The following is a 21,483-nucleotide window of genomic DNA, read 5'->3' on the forward strand; positions in this document are numbered from 1 at the left end:
GTTTCGCTAGATAAGACCCTTATGCCTCGTTTGAGATCGTTTATAGTCATTTGAAACTCCGTTGAAAAAAACTGTTAAGTGTTGAGTTAAGTATTAAATGTTTGGCTCTATTAAAGTCCATTAAAATTAGAAAAATCCTGCAATATTTTCCTCAAAAAACATAATCTCTTCTCGACTGAACAAAGAAAGACATCAACATTTTGGATGACATGGTGGTGAGTAAATTATCTGGATTTTTCTTTTAAGAAAATGGAATATTCCTTTAAGATTTTTGTCTTGTTTTCAGTAGAAATATCAAAAAATTCTTAAATCAAGATGCATTTTCTTGATAAGCGACATGAAAATAAGTCTAGTTTATAGACCAAAAATATACAATTTAAGTGAATTTGTGCTTAAATCAACTAAAAATATCTGCAAATTACTGCAATTTTTTCTTGAATTAAGTGTTTAAAATAGTAAACTTATTAAATTTTTTTTTCTTACACCATTGGGAGATTTATTTGCTTGTTTTAAGCACACATTTATTTAATTTTTTTGTCTAAAAACTCATTTTTTTTCTTATGTCATTTTCCTCATCAAGATAATGCATCTTGCTTTAAGAATTTTTAGATATTTGTACTGAAAACAAGACATTTTTGCAGTGTATTTATACAATTACAAAATGAATCTTTTAGCAGGTTCTCTGGTTCTTGCCAAATGTTTTAATGTGAATTTTATTTGAATATTTTTCAATAAACTTACAAGTTTATAAGCCTCTAACACAAAAGCAGCTTTGGCCTTTCTGGTGTAATTGCAGATTCTCCCCAAAAGATGTCACTAAATGCTTGTATTTTGTTTCACGTTCATTAATCAGGGCAGTGCTTCCCAATCCTGGTCCTCGAGGCCCCCCTGACAGAAAGTTTTAGATGTCTCCTTATTTAAAACACCTTATCAGCCTACTTTAAAAATGGTAAACATTTCTCCGTAACAAGCTGATGAGTTAAATCAGGTTTTAAATAAGGAGACATCTAAAACTTTCTGGGAGGGCGGCCTCGAAGACCAGGATTGGGAACCACTAAGGAAAATTATTACACAGATATCAGTTTATTATTATGACATCCGCAGGAGTGAAACTCATGACCCCTATCAGTATTTGTGGTCTGGATGAGGTCTGTAGGGATTCTGGACACAGCATCATTTATTTTTTTGATCAGCAAATATGTTTATTTAAAAGACATTTAGGCCGGTTACATTTGACCCCTAAAATCATTTTTTTCTGCAGTGTTAATTGTAAGTTATCACTTCTTTTGTTATGAAGGATGAGAAGTTTAAATATACAGATGTTCCAGTGAGAGCAATCTACCGTGACTCATTTGAAACATTAAACCACCGTGTCTTTTCCTCGCTTTCTATTTCTGGACACAAAGGTTTCTTTTTGGCAGGAGTAATGTTTTGATTGACTTCATGCAATATGCTTTTGTTAAATCTAGTGGATTGAGAAGCCCCGGACTGAGTAAAGTGTCTTAAATTCACATTTGATACTTTATTTTCATATATTTCAAGTTGAAATAATGAAACTAGAACTGAAAAGATCCAAATTGTATGTGTCGGCCTCCATCAGTGCATTATAAGATTTAAGGAAGAATTATATATGTCCGGGAAACCACCCCTTTGTGTTGACCCCCACATAAAGTCAGGAGTTTTACGGCCGTGTTGTAATTTTATGTGATGGACGCTGAGAGCATGAATCTGCATCCTAAACTTTAATGACTTTGAAGTATTGAGAGAAAGAAAGTGTGCACTTCTCTCCTGGCCTCTCGGTGATTTAACACCCTGACAGAAAGTCTGAGCCGGGCACACAGAGGTCCACTCAATCCATGTCCACGTGGAGCAATCCATAAAGAAATAATAACAACACCGGAGAGATTTTCCATTAGCCAATGATGTTATAGTTTATGGGTGAACAAGAAATTTTAGGATTACTTTTTGCCTGCTAAATAAACAATAGTAACATCAGAAATGTATTGGATTTAATGGTTTTAATGGGAATTTTATTGGTTGTAATCGAAACTGTAATCCTGTTTCTCTTTACTGGTATGTGTTGGGATTTATTGGTGGGGGCATTAAATCCTACTTGAAAAAATGAATTTTTAAGGAGTTTTAATGGTAAAAGCGAATGGTTCCTATTGGTATTTAAATGGAAACCAGTAGAATGGTTTCTATTGGGTTTTTTTCAGCAGGGTTTGAGCTGTATGATCTTGCTTTGCATCCGTTGTGTTAAATTTAGACAATAATTGTTCTTGTATTGATAACACATTCAGTTTAAACTGCTTAACATGAATTAGATGTTGACTGCTATGAGTTTATTCGGACATCCAGAAAGCGGTGCAGTTCAATACAAATCCACCTTTAAGACCGATTGATACTTGATGACAGCAAAACAAAGCTCAACTCCGGACCAACAGAAAAAGGAAAAATAGAAAAAGAGAGAAATGTGAGACTATAGATCACATACTGAACTCCAGAGGTTGTGCCCTCATGAGCACAGCTGTAATTTAAGCGAATAGGCCCTTCAATCTCCCCAAATCCACCCTATTAAGCAAATTACCGCTGACATGTGTGTTTCATTCCCATCATTTTCCTCCATTAGGTGAGCGGAGGGCAAGGGTACATTCGGAGACACGGACCCGCTTGTTTTACGACACACCGCGTGTGTTGTGCTCCTGAACCGTGCATATAGGCTTAAACCCTTCAAGTTCATGAATAAAGCGAACATTAAAACTAGTGTTCACTGTTAGACTTAACTGTAATTTTTACAGTTACTTACCACAAAATGCCCACTAAAATACCATCATTTTCTTTTACAGTTCATTACTGTAATATGCATTGCATTATGGGTATTAACATTTAATTTACAGTGATTTACTGTATGTTTTGAATTTGCGGTAGAATGCTGTAAAACAACAGCAGTAGTGCTACTGTAGTTAAATAAAACAGTGTTATAAAAGCATATAAAATGGAAAAATAAAATATATCTATGAAATGAAATACATACATATTTGCATATTTGTTATGCTTTTAGCAGTGAAGCAAATTTCAAAATGTGAATTGTTTTTCAGCAGTGTAAATAATTTATTTAGTGTTGTAGATAGAAACAAGAAAGGGATTATGGATAAATGCTTGACCGGCAGATATGAATTTGACCTCAAGACTTCAAAACACTACAATGTAAAAAAATTCCGTAGAAATTACAGTGTTATTGCAGCTGGGTTGCCGGTAACTTACCGTAGATTTAAATTTATGTTATTTACTGTCAACATTTTGTTCAAAGTTAAATGAACATTTTTTACAAGTCTTTGTCTTTACAAAGTAAAACAAAAAACAGCATCAAGCAAAACAATCTGGGAAACAAAATCTGAAGCAAAAAACAGAAAAAGGTTGATGATGATTTCTGGTTCCCAGAATGCTTTGCATGAGGCTGTTATTGTATAGTTTTATTCTGTTAAGATAAAAACTTGTTAATATTTAAAATTTATTTAACTTTAAACAAACTCTTGCCAGTAAATAACATAAATTTAAATCTACGGTAAATTACCGGCAACCCAGCTACAATAACACTGTAATTTCTACGGAATTTTTTTACATTGTAGTGACGCCAAGATTTCGCTCCTCGGAGTGTCGGGAGAGTGACAGAAGAGGCTACTTGGGGAGTGTAGCGAGTAATTTTTAATAAGTGACTCTGTGGCACTGTGGTAGTGTTACGGACCTACGACATGGGCGACCCGCATTCGATTCCTCTTCACGGCAATATTTTTTTAAACTAGGTTACAGAAATGTATTATACTGTAAAATGGAACTGCAGTAAAGGCATCATACTGTAAAAACATGTGCAGTTATGGTACTGTAATTGGGCAGTTACCGCATATATACAATAACATTCTAACAGTGTTGATTTATAAGTGGGTTTATAAGAGTATTTGTGTGCTTTTGTGAGTATTTGTTATATTTAAAAGCCAATTTTATAGTTCAGGCAAAAATGTATAGAGTCATTTGATTTAAAAACTGTAGACATGCACCTCAATTGAAAACAAACTGTTAAAGGTGCATATACATTACCCATTCCACTTTTGTACTGTGTAGAGTTAATAAATTACTTATACATAACATGATTAGGGGAGAGCGGGGTAAGTTGTCACACGGGTAAGTTGTCACACTGTTCATAACTGCAACACTAGAGGCTCTATGTCAAAAATCAAATAGCCACTTTATGTGACTTCTTCTTCTATAGTCAACTTCCTGTTCACATGTGGTCAAGATCACTGTAATCTGAGGTTAGCACAATTTTCTTATTTTTCTGCTTAAAAAGTAAAAAAAAATCACTTTACATTTTATGCAATACAACTTTGTTAGGTGTGAATGTTTAAAATGATTATTTTGCACAAAATAGAGGAGACCGTAAAGTGTCTTTTGATACTTTAGCTAAAGTGATATGATGAGCTAAACTTGAGATTTAGACAACATTAGCACACAAGTAAGTATGGGGCAAGTTGTCTCAATGACTTTGGGGCAAGTCGTCACATCTGACAACTTGCCCCTGTACAAACAAACACATCGAACATGCTCAGAAAACATGATATAGAAAAGAATAAGCCTCAATCTAGCAAAAAGCTGTTTCAAAAGAAAGGGAAGCAGAAATCTGGACCTATGAAAAACAAGGCAGCTAAAAGAAGAAAAATCATGCAAGAGTCATCATCAGATGATGAAGAGTGCTTCTGCCTCGTCTGTGTAGAGCCATTTTCAAAGAGTCGTCCAAAGGAGACCTGGGTAAAATGTGTAAAATGCAACAATTGGGCCCATGATGCTTGCACCTCAGGCCAGGCAATTTATGTGTGTCAGAATTGTGATTCTGGAGATGAGTCCTATTAGTCATACAGGGCATCTGTTTTGTTCAGAGGTTAAACATGTTAAGTTAAGCAAGTTATCTGCAGCGTTCCATTCAGTTATCTGGTTTTATGTGAAAGCCATAGAACATTTGAACCAAAGTTCAAAGTAAAGTGGTCTTGCCACTTAATTGAAATGTGCATTATTTGGATTGAAATAATTGTTTTTCCAGATTCTCCAGGCACGGATGTTTATATTTCCAGTTTGGTTTGAGTTTAAAAATTAAAATCAATATTCACAATTAAGTAGTTGTGTTCTTATTTTTAGATAATCTAGTGTGACAACTTACCCGCCCTAGTGTGACAACTTACCCTCCGATGGGGCAAATTGTCACAAGTGCACAGTCACTATTCAACAGTCTACAACTCTGTAATGAGATAAGATATAAAGATGTTATGAATACAACATATGTGCCCAAGACTTCCTTCTTTCATTTGGTATGAGATTTATACCATTTTGATGTATGGTGCTCAGTAAATGTTAGACAGTGTGAAAAGTGTGACAACATACCCCGCTCTCCCCTACTACATAGTCTAATCGCACATTAAAATTATCATTTATAAGCCATGATTACTACACTTTTACTATAAAAAAACCTACATTTCGTAGGGTGTGCTAATGATTTACAAAAACAAAAGTATCGTTTTTTGTAAAGCAGATGATGACACAAAACTACTCTGCAACATAAATATTCGTTTATTATGTAATTTTTTGTTAATATTCTTTATTTTGTACAAAGTAAGCCTATTTAGCGTGCTAAACCGTTCACTCATTCACTATTCCCTATATGGGGAATGAAAGTTGAGTCCACTATATGGGGAAGAAGCAAATGAAAACGAGTGAGCGATTTCGGACAGTGACGTAAATATATTGCGTCGGAGAGCTGTCGCAGAGATTCATCATAAACACCTGTGTGGCTTTATTGATTGTGCTGTGAAATGGTAAAGTTTACTTTCTTACTGTTTTTCACATTTGTCAGTATCCTTCAGCTGATTCAAGTTACGCGTTCGTCTCCCGTTGCATCATAGGAAATATGAGTGAACGAGTGAACATTGGCTGCGTCCGAAAACTCAAGGCAGTGACTTGTTGCCTCGCTGCCTCATGAGGAAATGACTTCGGAGGCATGAAGGCAGCACAGAGAATGACTTTCGGATACACTTCAAAGGCAGCGTGCTTGAAATATAAACAGAGAGCGCCTTTGTTACTAATCACATATTTGAAAACTACAATATTTCTCGCTAGAAATGCAATTAAAATGTGTAAAAAGTGAAAATCGACCTTTATTTACACTTAATGTGTGCTCCAGTCGCTTCCTTGGCCACCATTTTATTTTTTCGAACTCGACCAGGCTCGACCAATCACATTCCCCATGCGTGCACACACGCATAGGTATCTCAGGAGACAGGAACTAAACCTAACATTGAATTCGGACATGCCTTCCTGCCTTGGAAAGCTGCCTCAGAAGGCAGCAATTTAGAGTTTTCGGACGCAGCCATTGAATGTACCCTCAGAGTCAGAGTGCATTGTGGGTAAAAAGTAGTGAATGTAGGGAATTAAGTTTTTCACTCAGGTTTCGGACACCACTACAAAATGGCCGACACTCGATATAGTGCACTATATAGTGGATAGGGAGCGGTTTCAGACATAGCTGAGATATCGCAATGACAAATTTTGACCATTGCTAGGTACCAGTCAGGGTCCTAGGAGGGCAGAATTGCTCATGATACCGTCCCCTTACATGGTAGTCACCATATTGCGCCACCATGTTTCTACAGAAGCCCTAAACAAACAAACAAACTATCATATAGAGTGCGTTTTTGTCCCTACGTTGTCTCAGGTGATGAGATGTTTGTCCTGTGGCGGCTACCGTAGCTTCTCTATGCGTTTCGTGAGCTGTGGACTGCTAGATGCGCTACAAATCAACACACTGGTCCTTTAAAGGGATACTTCACCGATTTAGCATTCAGCTTTGTATCTGTAGAAACCCGGCAGTATTACTGAATGACCATGTTTCCCTCCCTCATTTCCCCCTGAGAGGAGAGATATCTGCATTTTGGTTCTGCAAAAAAGTCATCCGATGATGTAATATGACGATTTTTGCATCATCGGAGGACTTTTTTGCAGAACCAAAATGCAGATATCTCTCCTCTCAGGGGGAAATGAGGGAGGGAAACATGGTCATTCAGTAATACTGCCGGGTTTCTACAGATACAAAGCTGAATGCTAAATCGGTGAAGTATCCCTTTAAGTAGTAGTATATTGTCCCATATACAATTTTTTTCCCTAGCAACCAGACAGAACACCCTAGCAACACCCAAACTAAACGTAATGTAATTGCATGGTTAACCACAAACTTAAATCTGGGTGTCAACTTTTGCACAGTGATGAGCAGAAAATGCAAACCTCTATTATTGTTACTAATCTTCTTGCTGTTTGTTTTGCAACATATCAGCACTCCAGTATTTTCCCACATTAAAAAAAATATAATTGGAAAATGATGATGCTAAAAGATAAATAATCGTCTATAAGTCACCAAGAAATGGCTTCCAGTTTTACTTTTAAAAGTGAGTATTGTGAGTTCACATTTTGTTGGTATGCCAACAGTGAGGATTGTGGGATATTTACTCGAACATGTGTGCGATGTGAAACTCATTCTTAAAACTCATGTATGTGTGGCGATGTGTGTTGTTTCTCTCTCTCTCTCTCTCTCTCTCTCGCTCTCTGTCTGTGATGGGCGTCTGGGGTTGTACAGGTCAGACTGTGTGTAGTCTGTTATATTTGAGAAGACTTGCAATAAAACCCTCCCTGCAGAATTGCAGGTCTCTATTTAAAGCAGTATAGATTCTGATCTGGGATCAGTTTCTTCCCTCTATTTACAGTGCTGTACAGGCAGGTCTGAGATCAGAATATCTCAGATGATTGTTTGACTGTGGGGTCGAGCTTGTATACCCAGGGGTAAAGACAAACCCTCTGTCTCTCTCGGGACCGCATGACCCTGTGGGTGGGCTGCATGTGACGGCCCCCTTATACGGCGTTAACCTATAAACAGCAAATAAAATACAAATCTGCCATAACACTGAGAGACAGGAAAGAGACTGTGTACACTTCACATGGATTTTATCATGGTAAACAGGACGTCCCATTGGTTCTTGTTAAAATAAGAAGAAAAATAAGAGGAGTTTTGCGCCTGTGGATTGTGAAACCCCCACATATTGTGATTTCTTTTAATATGTTTATTTATTTATTTTTTATTTTAAGTTATGTTTTTGTGCATTTATTTAGACATCTTAGTGGAGAGTAGACAGGAAATTGAGAGATAAGGAGATAAGGGAGCGGGATGGGCAAAACGCGGGTCGCCGTGAGCACATTGGTGCTTCATGTCGTCACACTAACCACAGGCTATCGGTGCAGACTTCTTTTAATATGTTTGATTGTAAATTTGATATTTAAAGATTTAATCTGACTTTTTTCATGTTTAAGTGCTATAATTTGGTCCCCAGTGCTTCTATCAAACTAGAAAATGTGAAAAAGATCAACCCAGTAACTTAGTTTTGGTAAACCATTCTCTGCAAGCATGTGAAAAAATAGCTAATTGAAATTTGGCTCCCCTTGTGATGTCAGAAGGTGATGTCACACCAACAAAGTGGCAATTTTAACATGTTATAATAAATTGTCTATGTGGTATTTTGAGATTAAACTTAACACCAAAGATTTATTTTACATTTTTAAAAAATCTTGTGAAATGTCCCATTTAAATCAACTTTACAAATTTCCACCAATCAGCGTAGAGAATTTACATACATTAAGGTCATTTACATAAAGTAGTTGCACAAATAACCGTATTAAATTTAAGGTTCAGAGTGAAGATGTATAATAGTCATGAATATTGATATTAAAACTAAACTAAACTAAAATTTTATCTTCATATTTTGGCTTTTTTCTTTTTTTATTTCCAATAAATTATTTATTTTATTTATTTTTTATTTATGCAAAACTTATAAACTGCTGTTTATTGATGCATAATAAATACAAATACATTAACGTACAATTGTGTTTGGTTCAGCAAACCTTTACTAACTTAATTTCATTGAAAATCAGGGAATATTTAATGAAATGCATCAAAAATTTACAATATGGTTCTTTTTAAAATACAGCAAAATGTAAATTTTTTATGTGTCGTGTTTTCAGTTTTATAAATTTGTGTGCATCTATAAGTGGTTCTTTTTTTAATGTTGTTGTGTTGATAGTTGTCTTTGCTTTGGTGATGTGGTGTGTGTGTGTTTGTTGGAGATTATGGTCACAGATGATGCTGTAGCGGTTTTTGACAGGGTGCGTTGTGGGGATCCCCGTGTCATTTTCAAGGAGGGTTTGGAAAAAATGTTTTCCTAGTGAGCTACCCACATAGGCAGTATTTTAAGTCATCATAATTGTATGAGATGATATACAATACATCATAATTGATGCTTTCCAGGAGAACTTATTTTAAAATCAAATTCTGCGAGATTGTTTCCAGTCTGTATCTCATAATGCAAAAACATCATCTAAGATGGATATTACAAATATACAGTTTTGTTTAAAACTTAAACATATTTCCCCAATACTTGCATGTACATTAATGCATTTTGTAACCATTGCACTGTTTGTGTGACAGATTTAGTATCTTCTCCGGGGTCAGGTTGTGCACCCCACAGCTCTGTCCTGATATCGAGTGATGTAGAGATCTTTTTCTCTGAAGTTTCATGAGTGACGTGTCGGTCTCTGGTCTTCATTAAGATGGTTGTGTTGAATGATGAGGTTGAGCAGTATCAGTCACACACGGTTTCTATTAGCGCTCATTTCCCCTCACTGATCGTATTCTCTCTTCTGATTGGCTGCTTTCTGTGTTGTGAGGTCATCTGATGGTCACTGATTGTATGAACTGATCTTGACATAGAGATCCACTGGGGTTAAAGCAGCACTTATTTTGACTGACTCGTTACACATAGCAAATATGAAGCCACATTTATTGTCAAATGATGAACTTACAGAACCACAGTATAGTCAAATTATAAAAGTGTCAAAGATTTTTAAGTTGGTCACATCTATAAAGGCCTGTTCACGTCAAGAATGATAACTGTAAAAATAACGACAATGATAACCATTACAAGCGTGGACTTGGCTATCATTATCATACTGAAAAAAATTTACAAAATTTTTTAAGATAAGTGGTTGCAATCAATTTATTTAACTACATTTAAACAAAAGTTTTTATTTTGTTTTTCTATTTCTTAAATAAATTGATTGCGACCACTTACCTTAAAAAAATTGAGTAAATTGAATGAATAATTTTTTTCAGTGCACTTTGGTTATAGTTTTCTTTGGTGTGAAGTTTTTAATCCAATCCGTATCTCAATGTAGTGTGGTTTTATCTTTTACCAATAAACATAATTAATTTAAAATTTTAATAATACAGTGTTGACATTTTTTATTAAACAGGCATGTGTTTCTTAATTTATTTAGACTAGTTTAAGTCATTCCTTGCCAGCCTTTTTTTTTTTTTTAAGTTGCATGCCAGCATTTTTGTGATTTTTTTCACAAAAGTTTCACAAAATGCCTTCCAGGAATTTTTTTTTCTAAAAATACTTACAAATATATCAAATGAAAGAACAGACCCTCTGCTTTCAAACAAACAATAAACAAACAAACAAAAAGGGAAAAAATATTTTTTTTAGCAAAAAGCTGAAATAATAAAATTTTTGTGAAGAAATTTTGTTAGAGATCAGATTCAGAATGATTATCAAAACATACACAGAGTTTAAAATTAGTAAATAAAAAAATTGCTTATTTATAAAAAAAATATATAAATTGGGTGTCATCTAGTGGATAATCGCGGTATAACAGATTAACATAAAAACTCATCAGGAACACATTTTTTATGCAAATGTTTTCTCTTAATTGACGAGATAACTCGTCAATGGTGGGGAAAGAGTTAATTTTACTGATGTTTAATATTTTGTCCTGAATGCATGATATTTATTTTTGGCTGTTATGTTTCCCCCTATAGGACAAGAAGTTGCGTATCTTTGACCCCAGGGCTCAGCCGTCAGCGGTTCAGGTACGTTTGAAGGTTTTCTCTTAACCAGCAGCTTCCTGTGCTGGACGCCTCATTTCCTGTTAAAGGGATAGTTCACCCAAAAATATTATTTACTCACCCTCATGTTGTTTCTGTATGAGTTACTTTTTTTTCTTAAAAAAAAGAAGATATAAAAAATATATATATTGTAAGCACACAGTTGAAGGTACTCATAGACTTCCATAGTAGGATAAACAAATACTATGGAAGTCAATGGGTAGGAGCTTTTATTTTTATACAGATTTTTATTTATTTTTTATTATTTTTTATAAGTACAGTTTAGTTTCTATCGTATGGATCTTGTTTTCTTTATCTAGTTTTAAAATGTTTTATTTCAGTTTTATTTAGTTAAACAACCTTAAAACCTCTTCAACTTGTTCTTTCTATTTTTTGTTTGGTTTGATTATTCGTACTTCACTATTGTAACTTATTTTTTTTATTTACTGCATTATTTCCACCGCTATCTTATGGCAGTTCGTACGCATTTTACTAGGTGGCTAATTCGTAATAAATCGTATGACCACATCCATTAAGTTTTTTGTACCCCTGTGACTTTGGGGTAAGGGGTGTGGTTTCGTTAATTTTTTCTGATAATCGTATGTTTTTGTACTATTCATATTTATACGAATACAAATTTATACGAATAAGCCAACTCGTAAAATACGTACGAATTCTCATGAGATCAGACTGTTGTTTCTCATGAGCTCCTCACCATTGAAACCTATTAACTTTGAGAAGCCATTGTGACCATGACCGTTTGAGCCGTGAGACCGTGATGGTGTTGTGAAGACTGTAGAGAATCACCAGCTCCTGTTTGAAAGTTAATCAATCCTACCGATTTTAACAGGAACGAGGAAGTTTGGGTCAAGTCAGACCAAACATTCCCACCGTTCTTCACTGAGGTGAGCTGTGACCTCACTGAAGCCCCGAGTCTTTTTGTTTGTATTGTCTTTTAAAGGTACATAAAGCTCATAGCGAATCAGATCATGGTGGATTATACATTAGCCGTGCTGGTCTCTGAGTAAACAGCCGATAGTATGGAAGGTTTACTGAGGATTAGTGTCTCAGAAATGTGTTAGATCTGACATCTGAAGCCCTGCTGTGACATAAACACACGAACACTCGTGTGTGATCTCTGTCACTGTGTTGTTAGAGCATCAGATTATTGGACTTTTTCCGAGTTTGTCCTGTCGGTATGTTCATGGGAATTTCTTTTGGTTTTCATGTTTAAACTCCAAACGTCTTTGTACAGTGAAACTGAGATGAGTCTGATATACCTACTGATATAGCCGGTCTCCCAGCCTGGTTTTAGCTGCTTTAGCTGGTGTAGCAGACTAGTTTTACAGGAGTTTAGGCCACTTTTAGCTGGTCAGACTGGGAGACCAGCGAAATCACCAGCTAAAACCAGCTGACCCATCAGCTTTGCCAGGCTGGAAAACCAGCTTATCCAGCTTTGCCAGGCTGGGAGGAGCAGTTTAAACCAGCTACTTCCATCTAAATCCAATTAAGACCAGCCAACCAGTTTAGCCAAACTTCTAGCCTGTTCAAGCTGGTTTAAACATCATGTGTCCAAAACCCCTTTAAAACCAGCCTGCTAACCCAGTGTAACCAGCTAAAACAGAGCGTCAACCTTACGATCTCTCTGATGAAGCCAATACAGAAGTGACTTAAACTGCAATTCATCGACTGGCCACTAGAGGCTCCAAATAGGAGTCAATTCCCTTAGACCACCATATTAAAATGCCCAACTTTACAATATGTTTACAGCCTGGTACAAAAAGAGTTTTTGCTCTGTATAGCTAATTTTGCCCCTCATGACAACTGTGAGAGGGGTGAAAGTTTTTGTAACTCATTAGTTTAAATAATATTAAGCCTTAAACTTCTGCATAATTTAGGGCGTGGCCACTTGAGTGATGGGTGAACAGCCATTGCTGTCACAACAGTCGAGCTAGGTGGGTGTGGTTTTAGCAACCAGTCATCTCAGCTTTACCCACGTCCCGCCTCTTTACCCATTTTCGAATATCCGCGAGTGATGTGCGGTAACACGCAGTCAAGATAGCGATGGCAGGCAATGCCTACTATTGGCTTCAAAAACGATCTTCAGAAACCTATGGGTGACCTCATGGATACTACATCCATAATTTTTTAACAGTCTATGGCTAAAACCAGGCAGTAGAGATGACACATGATTTTGTGACTTTATCTCTGTTCAGTGTTTATTTGCATCCTTGTCATTTTTATATTTCTCTATTAGCGTTACGTAGGGTCCTGACTAGTCATGATGCTTTCCAGTGACTTTGGAGAGTAAAGAGTTGGGATTTCACCAAATAAGAAGTTGCAATGCCCATGCAATGTGACAAAAATAGAAAATAACCGACTGAAAAAATATCCTATTACTTGTTGACCCAAGTGGTTAGGACAAAAACTTTCAAGAACTTTTATAGATTTTGTCCCATTGTGCACTCAACTTGTAAAGCTGCTAATGCACCAGATTTATTGGTCTATCTGGCTGTCGATGTGTCTATCTGTTGATCGGTCTGACTGTCTATCTGTCGATCAGTCTATTTATCTTTGTCTATCTGTCGATCTGTATGTTTGATAAAGGTGTAGGAGTTATACAGATGAGTTGATTCTTTGTGCTGGATTCAACTTGTTTGGGATTCATGTGACTTTAGTTGAGTTTGTGCCATGTGCCAAAAACAGGACGTTTGCAAATTTTTCTTCAAATTTCAGCCTGGCATATTGGCATGTCATTTGTTTGCCATGATAACCTGTATTGGCCAGATATCTTCTATCAATATCTTCTATTGCTTCTATGAAGCCACACAGTGGGCTTACATTATAATGTAACAGTTATAAAACGTTATGTCATTACGTCATCCATGAACATGATTCCTAAAAATAGGGCAGATGTCAAGATTCTCAGTTTTACTAGTAAGATCACTGATGCTGGTTTTGTGGTTGTAAAGATTAGTAGAAAACTGATGCCAGAGTATCCAGTATCAAATCGTCTTTATCTTGAGTCAGGTTCAATGGAGGCCATCTTGCTTTCCAGCCATGTTTTTCTGGCACTTCATTGCGTGTATGCACCCCTTCACCCCCTTTAACATTACACTTACTTGAGCATCCTAAATGATCTGTCACAGGCCAATGGAGCGCTGCCTGATGAACTCTCAAACCTAAAGCAAAGCCTCAGCAGTCATCTTAAGGCCACAGAGCAAACTAAGACGTGCTTGAAGGCGGCCATATCGTTTATGAAATTGACCTCACATAACACAACCCCTTCTAATCGCAGGGTCTTAGTCACCACACACACACGCTTGTAAAAAACAATGTTTTTTTGCACTGGGTGATGACTACTGTCTGTTTATGGAACTGTCGTGTGGTACGCCCGCTTTTCTTCGACAGATTGTGTGATATAGACAGGTGGGGTAAAAATAGAGGCAAATTGTAGTCCGGTTTTGCAGTATTTATGGGAAGAAGCGAGACTGTGTATAATTTACTCTTTTGGAAGGCATGTGTATGATCTGTAATCAGTGTGTGTATGTACGTGCAGGCACACGGCTGTATTTAGGTAGCTGGCACGGCTGTGTGCGTGTGTGCTGGGAGAAATTTGTGGTTTTGAGAGTCGCTTTGTAAGTTTTCCTGCTTCGTCTCGATTTTTAAATTGTAAATGTGTGAATAAGGGCATAAATTGCACCAGATTTTTCAAAGATGTTCAATTGCTCAGCGTAGTTTTCGTTGTAAAGCTTTGTTTTGTGATTCGCTACATCCTTCATCCTCATATTTTATGAGTCCAACATTCCAGTGATTTGTTTTACCAAGGTAATGGGCATGGCATGCATTGCAGTGCTAAAACTCTCGTCCATAGTAAAATCACCATAAATCGCTATTTCTCTCTTTGTTGCTCACTGCTTTATAGTATTTTGTAAAAGTTTTAATACTGAAAAATTCATTAAAAACTCTCTTTACCATAGTAAAACCACTGTAAATTGCTCTTTCTTTGTTTACTGCTTTATAGTATTTTATAAAAGTTTTAATACTCAATAATTCATTTAAAACTATCTTTACTGTAGTAAAATTACTGTAAAATGCGCTCTCTTTGTTCTTTACTGCTTTATAGTATTTTAAAAGTTTTAATGCTGAATAATTCATATAAAACTTTTAACTGTAGTAAAATCACTGTAAATCACTCTTTCTCTCTTTGTTGTTTACTGCTTTATAGTACTTTGTAAAAGTTTTAACACTGAATAATTCATATAAAACTCTTTTTGCTGTAGTAAAATTACTGTAAATTGTGTTTTTTGTTGTTTACTGCTTTATAGTATTTTATAAAAGTTTTAATTCTCAATAATTAATATAAAACTATTTTTACCATAGTAAAATCACTACAATCGCTCTCTCTTTCTTTGTTGTTTAATGCTTTATAGTATTTTAGAAAAGCTTTAATACTCAATTATTCATATAAAACTATATTTACTGTAGTAAAATTACTGTAAATTGCGCTCTTTCTTTGTTGTTTACTGCTTTATAGTATTTTATAAAAGTTTTAATGTTGAATAATTTGTATAAAACTCTTTACCATAGTAAAATCACCACAATCGCTTTCTCTTTCTTTGTTGTTTAATGCTTTATAGTATTTTAGAAAAGCTTTAATACTCAATAATTCATATAAAACTATCTTTGCTGAAGTAAAATTACTGTAAATTGCGCTCTTTTTGTTGTTTACTGCTTTATAGTATTTTATAAAAGTTTTAATGCTGAATAATTCGTATAAAACCCTTTACTGTAGTAAATTCACTGTAAATCACTCTTTCTTTGTTGTTTACTGCTTTATAGTACTTTGTAAAAGTTTTAACGCTGAATAATTAATATAAAACTATTTTTACCATAGTGAAATTACTGTAAATTGCGCTCTTTCTTTGTTGTTTACTGCTTTATAGTATTTTAGAAAAGTTTTAAAGCTCAATAATTTATATAAAACTCTCTTTGCTATAGTAAAATCACTGTAAATTGTGCTTTTTTGTTCTTTACTGCTTTATAGTATTTTATAAAAGTTTTAATGCTGAATAATTCATATAAAACTATTTTTACCATAGTGAAATCACTGTAAATTGCGCTCTTTCTTTGTTGTTTACTGCTTTATAGTATTTTATAAACGTTTTTATGTTGAATAATTTGTATAAAACTCTTTACCATAGTAATATCACTACAATCGCTCTCTCTCTCTCGTTGTTGTTTACTGCTTCATAGTATTTTATAAAAGTTTTAATACTCAATAATTTATTTAAAACTCTCTTTGCTGTATTAAAATCACTGTAAATTGCGCTTTTTTCATTGTTTACTGCTTTATAGTATTTTAAAAAAGTTGTAATGCTGAATAATTCATATAAAACTATTTTTTACCATAGTGAAATCACTGTAAATTGCGCTCTTTCTTTGTTGTTTACTGCTTTATAGTATTTTATAAACGTTTTAATACTCAATAATTCATATAAAACAATTTTTACCATAGTAAAATCACTGTAAATTGCTCCTCCTTTGTTGTTTACAGCTTTATAGTATTTTATAAAAATTTGAATGCTGAATAATTCACCTTAATCTCCCTTTACCATAGTAAAATCACTATAATCGCTCTTTCTCTCTTTGTTGTTTATTGCTTCATTGTATTTTATAGAAGTTTTAATGCTGAATAATTTATATTAAACTCTTTGCTGTAGTAAAACCATGGTAAATTGTGCTCTCTCTTTGTTGTTTATTGCTTTATAGTATTTTATAAAAGTTTAAATACTCAATAATTTATTTAAAACTCTCTTCTTGTAGTAAAATCACTGTAAATTGCACTCATTTCTTGTTTTTTACTGCTTTATAGTATTTTATAAAAGTTTTAAAGGGGCCATGGCATGAAAATCTGACTTTTTTCATGTTTAAGTGCTATGATTGGGTGCTTCTATCAACCTAGAAAATGTGAAAAACATCAACCCAGTAATTTAGTTTTGGTAGACCATTCTCTACAAGCACATAAAAAATAGGTTGTTGAAATTTGGCTCTCCTTATGATGTCATAAGAAGCTCTTATTATAATAATACCACCCCTTAATCTGCACTATCCAACCACAATACTGCCATTTAGTGCAGAAAAAAAGCACAATTGAGTTTTAATTGCAACAAACCACCATAATTATGATCAGTGTTTTGACAAACCCAAAACGGCAAATTTTTGCTCACACCTACAAAGTGGCAATTTTAACATGCTATAATACATTATTTATATGGTATTTTGAGCTAAAACTTCACATATGTGCTCTGGGGACACCAAAGATTTATTTGACATCTTAAAAAAGTCTTGTGCCATGGCCCCTTTAATGCTGAATAATTTGTATAAAACTCTTTACTGTAGTAAAATCAGTGTAAAACACCCTTTGTTGTTTACTGCATTATGGTATTGTGTTTAGTGCTTTATAGTATTGTATAAAGTTTAATATATAATTTTTTGCTTTAATGCTGAATAATTCATCTGAATGCTCTAACAGAAATACAAAAATAAGAAGCACATTTTTGCTTTTAAGTCCTGTTGAGTGTCAGCTATACAGCTATTATTAACTAAATGTTTGCAAATCACAATGAACAGTAATTTACATTGTCACATGTATTGAACCCAGAACATTACTTCAATTTGTGGACCTTTAAGGGGTCACAGGGTTTAATGGGTACGGCTTACCCATCATGCTTTGCTGCACGTGCTTTGGTCACCGTTTACGTTCTGGCCTTGCCACGGGTATTTTGTGGTCTAACCTAATTTGTAAGTCGACCTCATTTTTAGCAGATATTTAGATGGGTCGTTTAATAGGTGGAGGTGTCAAGGTTGGGTGGGACGCAGAGTTTTAGAGTGCCATGTGTATTCTTAATGTAAATGTCTTTCTCTGTGTATGTGTTTCAAATTACAGAGCTGAAAATACTCCTCATAGTTTAGGCCACACTGGCCCCAGAGATGGAGCGATGCGGTCGCTGGCAGCAAGGGAGGCAGGAAAGGGAATATTTTCTGGACGTAGGGCCCAGATTTCTCAATTTCATCTTTAGCTTCTGCTGCTTTTGGTGAAATCAGAGAGGTTTTGGAAAGGGTTCGAGAGGTGGAAAAAAGGGGGACCAGTTTGAACGCAAAACATTCAGTGCAGACTCAGCGACTGTAGGGGTTTGTGGGAGACGCAGATAAAGGCTTCACAGATCGGAATGAATATGTTGAATATTAGTCCCTTGGGTTAAGGTTACTCGAAATGATGTTGTAAACAACCAGTGTATGATTCATAAAAAGAATGGAAACTCAGAGGGTGTAATTCATGACAGATAGATAATCTGACACAAGTCATAAAATCAAGATAAAATATAATGGAAAGTACTTTCTCTAACCATTTTGGACAACATGACTTTGAGGGCTTTTGTAGGGGATTTTGGACATCTGTTTTGGACATACTAAAGGACTTTTGGGTTGTGACATAAGAATAATGTGGCATTCCTGTATAGCTTATTTGGAAAAGCAATTCAAAGGTCACACATGGTATGTTTATAAAATGCTTTTAAAATGACCTGTCAAATGCATAAATGTAAATATTGGTTTAAATTAACATTTACATTTAGGCATTTAGCAAATTTTTTTTCAAAGCGATTTACAAAAGTGAGGAAATTTTACAGGAAAGATTCCAGACAAGTTCAAATAGTAACAACAGTGGCTTTACTGTTTATTGTAACATTAATATCTTTTTCACAAATGTTTAAATAAAGTAAGACAATCTGACTGTTCAGATTCTAGAAAAAACTCAGTGTTTACAGTATGGAGCATGTAATACAAGTATTACATTTCATAGTATCAACATTTACAAATGTACATCCGCAGGGTGCAATTTGCTGGGGGGGGATAGGGGGGATAGGGGGGATAATCCTCCCCTCTGGTCTTTATATCACTGTCTCTGATTAATCATTTTTATCCCAGATGGGGACAAAAGTGATCCCGCCATAATAATTAATATAAACCTGTGGTTCATAATTTATTTTAATAAATAATAATATGAATATAAATACATCCCCCCTCTGATTTTTCATAAATCGCACCCTGTACATGTATTTTGTTGTACTTCTACTTGCTGGTAGAAGTTCTTGTTAATCCTGAATAGTTTTTTATCAATTTAAATTCACCATCCTGGTGAACCGTACAATGCAACCGAGTCACTGGTACGTCTGCCATCACGCAGTGTCAATGCATGTCGGCCATTTGCAAAGTGTAAATGTTACTTTGAACACTTTAGAGTTAGGTTGAAGTCCATGTTAGTGTGTTAACATTCATCAAGTTTCAGGAAAATATGTGATAGGCAGGTCTCTTTTCAGCAATTCTGCAGTCCGAATCACTGTCTTACCCATACTGAAGCTGTGCACAGCCATGTAAATATTAATTTTGGATGAATGGAGTGATTTTCCCATCAGGTCTTTTGTAACAGCTCCCTTGTTACCTATGAATATGTAGAAATAAGAATGTGTGAAAGAATAAAAGGAGGAAAATGGATATATAATAATACAGCTGTGTGCAAGATTTTAAAGTCTCCATGAAGAAAAATCCAAAAATTGAAGTCAAAGAGTCAGTGTTTTTGGCTTTTAGTATGGTTTTGTTAGCCTTAAGGATATCTGTAAACCAGTGTACCCCAAAAATTGACAAAATTTAACATGTAAGACATAAAAAAATCGCATATAGAAGATAAAAGTGTTTCAATCAGTACGAATAATTGATTTTCATAATATTATTTTGCACTTTAGCTCTCATTAAATTCCAGACTGTGATAAACTAAATGCTATTATCTCACTGAATGCTCACAGAATTATTAATAAAGCAATAAGCCCCAAGAAGCAGTGGGTTACGACGCAAAGTGGAAACCCCCTTAGCTGTTATAAAATGCACTGTAACCCTACTGCTTCACGGGGCTTATTGCTTTTATAAAACTGTTACTTCATATGCATAACATTAGCGGGATTTCATAAAATAAAACACAAATATGTTGTAATTATATTAGTACAAATATTACTCTTCCGCCAAACAAAGTAGTTCCTCAGAATCAAGTGTGGCTGCAACAGAGCGCAGTTCCAAACCAAGACAGACGCAGCAAAGACACAATAAAAATATGATTTAAGACTGTGGTGTTTATTTTTATAAATCAACATTCATCTAATTTATACATTAACATTTATATCGTTCAACTGTTGAAGTGATGATCAAATATGCTTGGAAGCATGCTTAACTCTTTCCCCGTCTGCGTTTTTTTTAAGTTACCACCCAGTTTTAGTTTAATGCCTTACAGAAAAAATATTTTCTTTAAATAAACATAAAATATATCAAATGAAAGAACAGACCATCCGCTTTCAAACAACAACAACAACAAAAAAACGTTTCATCCTACCTTCATTTGTTCTCTTATCACCTTTCAAATTTTCAGCTAAAAGTGGAGATAATTCAATTTTTGTGAATAACTTTTGTAAGAGATCAAATTCAGAGCCTGATCAAAACACAATGTTTTTAGTGTTGAGTGAATGCGTCAGTGTTTAAGTTGGGTAAGATCGCCACTCAGTCGATAGCGGAAATATAAATTTCAGGTAGATACTCCTCAGGGAGCGTTTTCTCTTTATTGATTAGATGACTCAACCATATTTATTGACATTTATCTGGATATCGCCATAATTGTGCAATTGTAGACAAATAAAAAATATGATTAAAGACTATAGTGTTTATTTTCATAAATCAGTACGCAGCAACAGTGGCGCAGTGATACTTATGTAATGCGGTCTGAACCGTGGGGTTACCTGGGTATTTTATCACGGCGTATAGCGTGTTTCAACCAATCCGAATGAAGAACCAGAACTGCCCATTTTATAATATTTATTTTTCTCTATTAAAAATAATTACTTACTAGGAAAAACGAATAAAACCATATTTGTAAATATTTCCTTTGGACATCCATTAAAGGTGGTGTGTGTAAATTTTAGAGAATGTAATCTAGTGGCGAGATTGCGAATTGCAACTAGCAGCTTATCCTTCAATTTCAAAACACATTTAATAGCTGGCACAGGACAAACATGTGTTGTCTGAGATGATGTAGTGATAAAACGCGCTCTAAAGTATAGTTTGTCCGTTTAGGGCTACTGTAGAAACATGCCGGTGACTTCCATGTAAGAGGACCCGCGTGTATTTAGATAAAAATGACTCATTCTAATGTAATAAAAACAATATAGTTTGTTTTTTTAAGTCTTTATACCCCATTGATAATATAGTCATGCATATTATATTGCATTTTTGTCTTACAGTTACACAATGCACCTTTAAAACTCACACGAATGCTAGAGAGCGTAAGCGCAACCTATGAAAAGTACTTTTGCATTACGGAATGCTCCAAAGCTTAACTCTGACCTATGAAT

At 34.9% G+C, this 21,483-nt stretch overlaps 1 protein-coding gene across 2 annotated transcripts in view; it reads left to right on the plus strand.

Moving 5' to 3' along the window:
• Nucleotides 1–21,483, plus strand: part of LOC141362940 (mitochondrial import inner membrane translocase subunit tim16-like) — a 218,865-nt gene that overhangs the window by 51,668 nt on the left and 145,714 nt on the right. For both annotated transcript variants that reach the window (XM_073865228.1, XM_073865226.1), the window contains exon 7: nt 10,964–11,014. In XM_073865228.1, coding sequence (XP_073721329.1) covers nt 10,964–11,014 — 51 coding nt within the window. The remainder of the gene's footprint in view (nt 1–10,963; nt 11,015–21,483) is intronic.

This window comes from Misgurnus anguillicaudatus, unplaced genomic scaffold, assembly GCF_027580225.2.
Source record: "Misgurnus anguillicaudatus unplaced genomic scaffold, ASM2758022v2 HiC_scaffold_29, whole genome shotgun sequence".
In the NCBI taxonomy this organism is placed as follows: Eukaryota; Metazoa; Chordata; class Actinopteri; order Cypriniformes; family Cobitidae; genus Misgurnus; species Misgurnus anguillicaudatus.